Here is a 12,159-nt window from a genome sequence, read left to right as displayed (position 1 = left end):
ACCGCGACTCTGGAAGACTTGGAGTTAAGCTTTTCTCTGAGAAAAGAACATAGAACAGCACTGAAGTCATTCTTTAAAAGGGAAGATGTGTTTTGCCGACCGGATACAGTGAATGTTTAAACTATCAACAAGCTCCGTTTCACCTTCGTTGCTCTGGTTGGGTGTAGCGCTATCCTATCGCGTGCAGAGGGAGTTTGAAAGACAACAGTTTATCCCGCCCCTCAGATTGAGCCCTGTCTATAGTGAGTTTCCAGACCAAACATCTTGATGTGGGTCTGGCTTGTCAGGCTAGTTGAACTTTATTTTTAATGAAGTTTCAGCTCACGTGGGGAAGACAGTGGTGTTCACTTCATTTTACAGCGGGATCGTTTATAAACAAATCTCTGGTCGATGTTGGATTTGGATCCGACAGGAATGGTGCAACACACCGAAGTGAGTAAAACGTGTTTTTATGTGTGATAGTATTGCATTGTTATAGATCGTTTTGCTTATGTGTACGTTTCTAACAGAAACATTCCTTTAGTACGCTGGACTGAGACACGTATGGGCCAGGGCTCGCAAAGCCCGGCAGGCCGATGAATCTTATTATATTCCGTTCTTGTTCTGCTATTCTCTCTCTCTCGTTCGCATATTGTCCGATCTTGCTGGCTATGTGTAATATAAAAATAATATTCCAATCAATCGCGGGTGGATGAAAAAAATAAATAAATCATTGTGTTTGTTTGATAAAGACGTTTACGAGCCCTGTGATCGAGAAAATCATTCTGGTTGCCGCTTCTCCCTCAATCTCTCCTCTCTCATGTGAACTGACAGGGGAGCTTAAGCTCACTAAATATGTAAATCTTTTCCAATCCTAGCCGTGGGCGTTTACTTTCAAGTCTCCAGTGCGGCACGCCCATCAAAACACAGCGTTCAGGAGAGAGCCTCAAAACCAGTGTAGAAAATAGCCGATTACTTATTAGTTATGATGTTTTTGAATGTAAAAACCACACAAACATCATTAGTTGACCTCAGACAACAGTAGAAAAAAAGCCAGTTCATGACACCTTTAAAACATGTCAAACTATGAAATAACACAAATGGAAGTACGGACATGATTTAGCGACGTAAAATGTTAAACTAATCAGTCTAATATTTGAGTTGATTCTTTTTATAGATTCAAACGCTTGTCATTCTTTTAGCCCACCTTCATGAGGTGCATGCTGGGATGCTTTTTAAATGATATTGGAGGAGCTCACTTGTATGCTGGACACTTGCTTGCTTTTGAACAATTTATTGACTACATGACTTAGCATAAGTTTAAGACCATAAGAAACATTTAATCCAAGTCTAGAGTTTTAAATGGGAATATCAGGGACTATATTTTATAGCATATAGATGCCATTAAGTAGTTACTTTGCTTAATACATTTTTTAAGGGAAACCCTTCCAAAGCATTAATCTGTCGGAAAAGTCCATCTAAAGCCATCTTTAGAGGAAATAAAAGCCTGGTCTGTAAGACTAAAGGTTAAATAAAAAAAACAACGTCAGCATGTAAATCTAGCGGATGAGACAGCACATTGCTCAGCCGGTGTCAAATAACTTTTGGTGTGACAGTGTCACTATTGACTACACACACACACACACACACACACACACACACACACACACACACACACACACACACACACACACACACACACACACACACACACACACACACACACACACACACACATACACATACACATACACATACACATACACACACACACACACACACAAACACACACACAGCAGTACTATGCCTCACCAATCCTCTCAGATAACAAAATGATCATACCTTCTGCTCGGGAATGCTGTTCATCACAACGTCACACTGCTCTGGTGCTTTCCTCTCCGGCTCTTCGGCCTGGTCTATGTGAGCATGGGACAGATCTACACAGTCCTCATCCGTAACTGCCCTATTAGCCATATTGGCAGCATCTCCGTTCAGCAGTCCCTGCGTTTCTATCCTCACGACCGGAACGGTGTCATGCGTAACTCCATCCATGTCCCGATCTTGGTCCCGGTTTCTGTTCATTTGTGGTAGAACCCCATTGGGGGGTTTGAGAGCATGGCGTGGGCTGTTCGCAGCAGAGCCGGAGTCTATGGGCTGCTCCGTCTGTCTCTGGTAGTTCTTATGAGGTGGGCTGGAGTTAGGAGATCTGCTGACCTGCTTCAGAGGAGCGCCCTCCCTCAGACCGTCTGTGTGACTGTGAGCGAGAGAGAGAGAGAGACAGACAGAGTAAAGGAAGGTCACCTTCTTTAGAGTCGCCTGTACTCCCCAACAAACTTTTACGACGAACAGTGGCGAAAAAAGACCAGAAAAAAGAAAGATGCAGAGAAGAAGAGAAAGATGTGTTGTGCATAAGAGCGTGATGATCTAAAAGTGTTCAACAAACTTCCTCTGTCTGCATGTGTGTGTTGCAAGGGACGTGTGAATGTGCGGGTCATGGGAGGAGTGGAGGAAAAGAGGATAGGAGGAGGATGGGAGGAACAGGGAGGGTGAGGAGAGGTAGAATGAGGCTGCAGAGCGTCCCATGAGACGCAGCTGCCCTACTTCAGAATACATGCCAACATGCAAGCGAGCGCACACACATTTATGAGATGGTCTTTCTCTTTTAGACAAAATGCTTTCAGGAACTGTGGAAGCAAGCGATAAAATATGCAAGAGATCATGTACAGTGCATCCAGACAGACTAGCCACATTTTTATCACCCTGAAGGGGTTTATTTGGCGGTAATGACTGGCTGACTGTATATGATCCCACTTATTACACGGCGACTTAATAAATAAAAACATGCACATTAAATATTGATTCCAACTGAAATTATTTTACTACATAATAAGAAACATGGGAAGGACTGCTCCATCAAACTGAGTCACTTTGACCAGAAAAATATGTTTCATGAAATGAAACTGGAGTGAAACTAAATAATTAAATAATTAGAAAGCTGGGATTTCCCTTTTCATTGCAATGCAAAATATGAGATTATGATATACAGTACAGGCCAAAAGTTTGGACAGATTACTATTTGTAATGTTTTTGAAAGAAGTTTCTTCTGCTCATCAAGCCTGCATTTATTTGATCAAAAAAAAAGAAAAAAATGTAATATGGTGATATATTTAAAATAATTGGTTTTCATTTTATTATACTTAAAATGATCATTTATTTCTGTGATGCAAGGCTGAATTTTCAGTATCATTCCTCCAGTCTTCAGTGTCACATCTTCAGAAATCATTCTAATATGATGATTCATTTTCAAAGTTGCAATCAGTTCTGCTGCTTAATATTTTTTCATAACCTGTGATACTTTTTTATAATACTTTGATGAATAAAAAGTAAAAAAAATAAATAAATAAAAAAAGAAGCAAATGTTTTAAAAATAGAAATCTTCTGTAACAACAATATACACTACTGGTCAGTAATTTGGGGTCAGTCTTTTTTTTTTTTTTAAAATAAATCAATAATTTTATTCAGCAAGGATGTGTTAAATTGATCAAAATTGATAGTAAAGGAGATTTATATTATTTGAAAATATGTTTTTATTTTTAATAAATGCAGTTCTTTTGAACCTTTTATTCATCAAATATATTAAGCAGCAGAACTGTTTCCAACACTCATAATAAATCAGAATATTAGAATGAGTTCTGAAGGATCATGTGATAGACTGGATGTCACGTGACACTGAAGACTGGAGTAACGATCCTGAAAATTCAGCTTTGCATCACAGAAATAAATGATCATTTAAAGTATAATAAATTGAAAACCAAATATTTTAAATTGTAATAATATAAATCACAGTATTTGTTTTTTATCTGTATTTTTGATCAAATAAATGCAGGCTTGATGAGCAGAAGAAACTTCTTGCAAAAACATTACAAATAGTAATGTGTCCAAACTTTTGGCATGTACTGTACAAATATTCAAATTTACAACATACAAAATTACAATCAAGGCAATTGGTACAAATTGACACATTAAAAAGCGTCAATGGCATTTATAAATTTTCACAGTAAAACATTTGTAAATATTTTTTTTATACTGAGCTGAGAATTTTTTGTTTACATTTTTTTTTTCAAGCTGAGACTTTGCTCCTTCAAAAAACAAAACAAAACCAAAAACATAAAACCATTTTCTCATAAAATCGCATTTCCACAAACACCTCATTACAACTTCTGACAATTTTGTCACAGACCAATCATTATCAAGTATTCCAGAGTGCCGCGTAATAAGAATACTTTACTTGACAGATGAATAATAAATAATAGGGATGCATGATATAGTGACAATAACAATAGTACATATTTTTGTTATAGACAATAACTGATATTTGCTTCTAATCTCATTCTAATCAGACCAATACTGATATAAAAATATGATTGTCACTGATATATTGTGCATCCCTAATAATAATCAGAACTCCACGCGAGTAAACTTCAAAAACATGATAAATGTATAACTTCACACAAACGTGCATAAACCAAGCAAAATTAAGCCACAGTATAAGGCTTTGTGGTTCATGCACACAAACACACACACACACACACAGATATCCTGCACCTCCAGCTGTTTCCCTGTCTACGGCCCACCTGCCCTCTAGATCAGATAGCGTTTCCTGTGAGATAGAGAACAGAGATGTGGATCTGAGGGTACGGAGCACCACAGTGAACACTCCAGATTACAGACGGCTATTAATATACCGTTGAGCTCTGGACCGCTGAGACGGATTAATATGTGCCATCTAATATGTCGTTGTTCAGTGTTTCACTCAAAACATTTCAAATTTGTGGATGGCTATCAAAAGTCTTATTCATTTGGTATGGTATAAGCTAGTTACATCCCAGGCAAAATTATGCTATCAAATGAAGCCACACAAGTAGGGCAGTATGGATTTTCATTGTTTTTTCCCATGAGGCTGTAAACCAATCCCTGCAGTTGTCTGGGGTCATGGCTCTTCATTCAGAATTCATAAGTACGTGTTGGACCAGGCCAAACAGCTGCAGGAGTTTTAGAGTCAGACCCCAGTTTACTCCATCAACCCATGCTCTCTCATTTAGCTTCAGAGCTTACAGGATGAATTCCTGCGCAGATTCTGACCCACACACAAAACAATGCACTACAAATGGCAGGCAAAACAGGATAAGGGCTCGCAGGGATTTATTTGTGAGGAACTGGGGTTAATGGTCAGTCCATTTTGTTACTTTGGCCTTTCATATGCGCTAACTCAGTGACCTGACTACACCAATGCTGAGATACAGACTCCCAGCAGTTCACATATATAGTGAATATTCACAGATGTAGTGAATATTACAGTAAAGCAGATATATTTATCATGGTTGAGGGATGCCATTAGTGCTTAAGCACACATAAAAATGGTAACAACAGTAACACACTGCTTCAAGTGGCTTAAATATTTCATGAAACAGCAGCAAAAGCAATATGATAGAAGACACCAATGTTTATGAAATAATTAAATGTATTAATATAAATCACAAACACTTATTCTGCAAATAATATAGTAAAATAAATGAGCCTAAATGTAGGTGGTTTATGAAATGTACAGATCAAATCACTCTGACTAGTGGAACTTGCTATTAATATACAGTAGAATTCAACTTGGGATGACAGAATTCAAATCATATGAAAAAAAAGTACTAACTTATACGATGGTACTACAAGTGTCCTTGGAAATTACTTGAAAATATTTTTACAGTTTTTTTCTGCTATAGAAAATGTACACACAGTCATACCTCGTGTGATTTTGGAAACTGCGGTATGCTTTTGACGCAACATAACTACCACACGGATGTGAGTTTATGTAATTGGACATGAATTATCAACCTGTTATCAACTGTGTTTAAATAATTAAATGATTTCAAAAGTCATGTTTAAGGTATGATGGTGTGTAATAATCAGAGGTGTAAAACCATACTTGAGTAAAAGTACAGATACCATACAGCGAAAAGGACTTGAGTAAAAGCCAGTTTCACAAGCGTAGTCCCTCGGTTTCACAAGCCTAGCCCCAGACTAAAATGCATGTTTGAGCTGTCTTAAAGAAAGTGTATGTAAGATTGTGACCAAAGCTGGCCCTGCGTCCCAAATTCGCATACTATCCATACTAAATAGTATTCGAAAATAGAATTAGTATGTCCCAAATCGTAGTATGTTGAAAAGAGTATTCCAAAGATTCCCGGATGGTTTACCATTTCCGGTCCGAATTCGAAGTATGGATCGATGGGCACTCTAATGGCTGATTTTGCCCACAACCCATTGCGATTTGGATGAGGATTCGATTAGCATGAAGGATGTGCGAGTCCGATGGTAAAGTAGAGAAGTTTCCACTACTAAAGCTCTGAGATTACTATATATTTTTAAAAATGTATGATTAAAAAAAATCTGCAAGTTCGGCTGGCATAAACTTTACATTTCTTAACTTAATTTTTTTTGCAATTGATTGTATCAAATAATTTTTGTTATGCTAACTTATTCAGGTTTACAAGTGTATGAAACACCTGCGGTGCACAAATATGCACAACATATAGTACCTTCAATACCCTGTAGATGGTTATATAACTTCTTTTGTGGCAGAAATAAACTGTTGCAGAGAAAGTTAGGGGCCATGCAAAATTAAGTAATTTCATTAGTCATCAAAAATGTATTTAAGTAAAGAGTACATATTAGAGAGTAAACGTTATAATCTTTGATACTCAGTAAAACTACAAAGTAGTCAAAAAGATACTTAGGTTCAGTAACTGATTACATTTACTTAAATACTTTAAGCCATGATTAATGTTGTGGACTAACATGTGGAAGTCTCTTCATGTAATGTCAGCCACAGAACTCTTAAAAACCCATTAGAAATTCCAGTGGGAGTCCATGGTGAATTATCTTCCCAGGTTGGCCTACAAATGACTGAACAGCTCTATTGGCAGTAAAACACAATGTAGAGTAAGACATGAGCCATGGCAAAGTATAAATCTTTGCACCATGCTGAAGTATGCAGCTTTAAGCACTTTCAATACAGTTGAATACCTGAAAAAATATACATGAATCTTACCTCCCGTGTTGAAGTTATCACACACAGAAGTAAATGTCTCATTCAAAACTAGTTCTTTCCACTATGCTTAAGAAACACTGAACTGTACACTTGATGGTAAAGTAACAACTAACTTCTGCTTTTTGGTCTTCTTGTGTAATGAAAAAGAAGATGTGTGTTTGTTAATATTTCTGTTTTTACTGTACTGCTTTTACAAGCTTTGAGACATTTTTTCAGAAAAACAAAACTGCTTCAAAAATGTACAATCTACACTAAAGGCAGAATCAATAAATATATGTCAAACACTGATCATCAGCTAGACGTGTTTATCCAAAGCGGTTTACAGTGCTTTCAATGTATACTTCTGCAAAACCAAGATGAACAATGAGATCAGTAAACTTGTTTGTGAGAATGTCAGTATCTACATATTACAGAGGAAAGAGGAGTAGAAATAGATCCCAAGTTTACCGGTTCTCCTCGAAGCGACTGATGAGGTTGGACACTCGGCCCTTCCCAATTGCTCCTTCTACTCCTCCCCCCTCCATGCTGGGTTTGATGTGTAACTTTCCAGCAGCCAGAGGAAAGGAGACTTCCGTCACCGGACTCTGAAGGTGTGCTGGCTTAGGAGGCACTGCAGGAAATCACAAAGAGGACAGAGATTATATTTACATGCTAATGTAGCAAACAGTGCGAGTGGACGGCGGAGTGAGTGGCAGGTGGTAGATCCTTTTCATCCCTGAGCTTTCACTATACTTCAAACGGCATCCCAAAATGCAAGGAAATGTAAAACAAAGTGAGATTCTCACATTGAACCCCTAATAGTGAAGATGTTTTAAAGGGGTGGTTCAGTGTTTTTTTTAGGCTTGGTTGTAATCATAGGGCACAGTATAACATGTCTTAATACTTCTTCTTTTTTTTACGCCATATTTTCCATATTTTACCTTAATTCCACACCACTGTCCCACTGTCCTTTGAACGGCTCATTTGCTTCCTGCTTCTATGAAGCCCATCCCTCCGAAAAACCCAATGGTCTTAGATAGTTAGATGGCCAAATGTAATTTCATGTATTTTTATTGGCTGAAGTGCCAAGAAAAGGTTGTCCGGAAATTCCACACCCCTTACCACTAGGGCAGAAGTCACATCTGGGGCAGTGTTTATGTTAATAGCAAGGGTTTATGATGTCATGTCACCAACCCGGGAAGAAGCTTGTTGTAGTCCAAACCGGCCGTTTTTGTAGGCAATCAACTGCAGTAACTTTAAAAGACAATATCTCCGTTTGCATTGAACTTTCAGTGCTGTAACTTTGCAGATACTGTTTATGCTCAAGCAGCAACATTACACACTAACTAAAGTTAAAAAAGTGAAATCGCATGCAACCACCCCTTTAAGGAAGTACTTGGTTTAGTGCTATTAAACTGGAAGCTGTATTCACCACAAGGTGGCATTGCAGATTTAGTATGTTATGATGGAACCTGATAATAGTCTGCAAGGTGAGATGAAGTGCATCTTGAAGCCGAGGAGTCTGTCTCTACCTGTGGTGAGCGAATCACAGCTAATCTCAGTCAATCTGATGGGGTGGGTGGAGATACTGCAAAGCTCATGTCTCCATCCAGCTATAAATAGTGGGTACCCACTCATTTCACAGATCTCTAATTATGTGAGTGTGGCCTCTGAGGTTTATTTCAGTGGGCTTTCTGCCTTTAATTTCGCATAGACACAATATAATTTCTGTTCTATGAAGGAAGAAATCTGTTCCGACCCAATGTCGATCTGTGAAATAACAATCAACAACCATATCTGCAGTCAATGTTCTAAATACTTTTCAGTAAACATGAAGAGTCATCCAAGAGACATCCTAGAATTTGAGAGTTTAGGATCAGGCCTATCTACATTTTTTTTAATGCAAAGGAACTTCACAAATGTTTAACTGTGACGCATATGACTAGGAAACCATTCACACTTTTCAAACACAATCTGCTTAGTTTTTGAGCGTGGGTTCAAGGACACTGTGAGGATGCTTTACTCATTAAAACAGTTATGTCAGCATTAATCATTAGCCATGCTGATTTGAATTCTGTTAATGGTAACATTTAGTATTCAGAGCCTGTTGTAAAGGGGAAGATGTGTTTGTGTATAATTAGCATGTACTTCTTGTAAATTTGTATGGCTTTACATGAGCGGTTATCAACACTCGCTACTCTCTTTACCTTGTGGTTTGGGATGAAGTGGTGGCCGTCGGTCTGAAACTCTTCCATTTACTCCAGTAAGGCTCTTATTGCTGAATCTGCATCCACGATTCAACTTGTCATTGCGACGACCTTGCTCATCAGGACTGCTGCTGCCAATAGCTGCAGGAGATAAAAGGAGGATGGAAATAAATACATGGCAGTCGTTTTAAAAAAAGAGTTTATTTGATCGAAGTGCTTAGAAGCCATACTGTATGCAGACTTCAACATGCAAATACAGTACTGGTAAATATACACTCTGGCCTCTGTGCAGAAGTGAAATGCAAGAGGTCTGTTTTTGTGCTTTTGATATCAGTCAGTGCTGGTATGAAAGTGGCATTGAAACTAACAGCGACTTAAACTTGAAACAAAATATAAAAATAACCACAGGTTCCTCTGCATCAATTGCAGAACAAGCGAAGTGTTTCAGATTGTTTGTATGATCAATATCCAAACTATGAGGAAGCTGTTCTGTTCGCCTCAACCAAGAAATGTTTCCTGAAAAACAGCTTTGGCAAACAAGGCACGCACATATCTGTAGACAATGACAGACGGCCTTGAAAGTTCAGATCTAAAATGATATGGGTCATTATCTTGCATGTGAGGAATTCAGTTCTGTTTTAGATATGGAAAAATAACTGTATGAAAATCTTTGTGGTTTTATGGAAACTTGTTTCTGCTACGGAATGAAAACAAAATTGGTAACACTTTAGTTTAGGGTCCAATTCTCACTATTAACTCGTTGCTTATTAGTTAGCATGCATATTACTATTGCCTGTTTATTAGTACTTATAAAGCACATATAAATGCCTTATTCTGCATGACCATATTCTACACCCCTTAATGAACAACTACCTAACTAACTATTAATAAGCAGTAATTAGAAGTTTATTTAGGCAAAAGTCATAGTTAATAGTTGAATAGAGAATTGGACCCAAAAATAAAGTGTGACCAATAAATTTTTTTTTTTTTTTTTTTTAAAGATAATTGCGACTTTTTACCTCTTCCAATTCGGTATGAGCAAAATTTCAATATTTCCAAAACTTCAAATGGGCTAACAAAAGTCTCTTAGGAAAAGAATAAAAAAATCATAAAGAAGAACAAAAAAAAAAAAAAAGACTTCTCATCACTTCATACCATCAACATCAAGTCAACATGAAATGCCTTTGCAACCCATTTTACTTTCATAATGTGACATGATATTTCTAAGTAAAACTATAAAATGTTTTAGATAATTTTTAATGTTTTAGATAACATTTAGATTTAAATGCTAGGAAGGACTTGATTTTATCCTTTGGAAAATGACTGGATGTGACTCGTAAAATGGTCACTGGCAGGTTTTTGAGGAAAGAGGTTTCTAAATAAGAGGACCTGGTGATGTCATATAAACAGTAAAGTTATTTCATAGGCAAAGCAAGTTGTTACTTTTTAACAAAATGATTTGATGTTAAGAGAAAGAGTGAGTGTTATATACCCAAATGAATCCAGACCAAGTTTGCAATGCTATTGGCTAATTTAATCTGCCTGTATGGTGTGAAAGAGCAAGTTAACAAAAGGCAACCATTTTTTTATCACATGCACCGATTAATCAAGAAAATGAGGAACGTGTACCAAGGAAGTGAATGAGTTCATTTAGTCTTTTTTGTTAACTTTAACCAAAGCCTGTACAGCTAGTTCATTAGTACTACTATGAATGGGGGGAGAGAGAGAGAGAGAGAGAGAGAGAGAGAGAGAGAGAGAGAGAGAGAGAGAGAGAGAGAGAGAGAGAGAGAGAGAGAGAGAGAGAGACAGCTAAGTGCAATATAGTGAAACAAGTCCAGCACATGAAATAGGCAATTGGTAAAGTCAACACGTAATTCAAGCAGAGTCGCACGCACTTGGGACTGCACACGTGCATTAGCTTTATCAAATGGAAATTTGGCATTTATGGGCAAGTTCATGTCAGATTTTGCTGATTTAAAATGATATTTTTGAGACTTCAATATTTCCCCATTTAAGTAGGTAGGAGTTGGTATTGCTGTGACTGATTGGCCGTAAAGAGAACTGACTTTCCTTTTAAAAATAAAAATGCAAATGCATACGTTTATATATGTTTGCAGACAAGATAATAATGCCATTGCAAGAACTGTAAGGCCACTGTGACTGTGTAACATCATTAGTACACAACACATGTAATGTCCACTGAAGGATAGGTCCAATTGTGATAGCAGTGGTATTTGTAACAGTGTCAAGGTCCGTTCACACACAAAACATTAACATTCTGTTTGTTACAAGCTTAGACTGCACAATATCGCCTGCTACTTTAAATAAGCTCTTTAAAAGTCAGGTTGATTCCGATTGGCTGTTCCCTGATAATGTTTTTATGGTTCATCAGCAAGAAAAAAATAATTGTTCTTAAAGCCTCATAATCAAGAAAGCAAAAAGTTTCATTTTGAGTCCATAAACAAAATACACATGCAAAACAACATGAAGAGTTATATTTAAAGTCTGGCACTCTTTTTTGTCATCTAAGAAATCCCATTTGGATGCAATGAACAGGAAATCCAAGTGTGTTGCTTTCTTCTGTAAACCTTCTTCTTAAAGGCTCCCATGCAAATGAAGAGCCCGTCCCGTTAAATTAAAGCATGGGGATGTTAATGCATTAGTGAGCACAAAGAGTCTTTCTATGGCCTTCTCAGCGCTTTTCTTCACTTAGGCCAATCTAAACATCTTAGGTCAATAGGCTGCATGGGACTGTCCATGTCTGACAATGAATGATGCCGTTGTGCTGGCAGTAAATATATGGTGGTGGTGATGATGGTGGTGTAAGAACAGCTTCATGTGAGATTGGTCCATTCATTTCAGTTTTGGCTAAGTTTGTGAGCAGGATTGACA

The 12,159-nt window shown here is 37.5% G+C and overlaps 1 protein-coding gene across 3 annotated transcripts in view; it reads right to left on the bottom strand.

Moving 5' to 3' along the window:
* fgd4a (FYVE, RhoGEF and PH domain containing 4a) overlaps positions 1-12,159 on the bottom strand; it is a 67,147-nt gene that overhangs the window by 13,901 nt on the left and 41,087 nt on the right. For all 3 annotated transcript variants that reach the window (XM_067420213.1, XM_067420215.1, XM_067420214.1), the window contains 3 exons: positions 9,268-9,408; positions 7,529-7,691; positions 1,822-2,233 (listed from right to left, as the gene is read on the bottom strand). In XM_067420213.1, the coding sequence (XP_067276314.1) occupies positions 1,822-2,233; positions 7,529-7,691; positions 9,268-9,408 (716 nt within the window). The remainder of the gene's footprint in view (positions 1-1,821; positions 2,234-7,528; positions 7,692-9,267; positions 9,409-12,159) is intronic.

Source organism: Pseudorasbora parva, chromosome 16, assembly GCF_024679245.1.
Source record: "Pseudorasbora parva isolate DD20220531a chromosome 16, ASM2467924v1, whole genome shotgun sequence".
Taxonomy (NCBI): domain Eukaryota; kingdom Metazoa; phylum Chordata; class Actinopteri; order Cypriniformes; family Gobionidae; genus Pseudorasbora; species Pseudorasbora parva.
The sequence above is the reverse complement of the archived record's forward strand: the minus strand, read 5'-3'. Positions and strand labels throughout refer to the sequence as shown.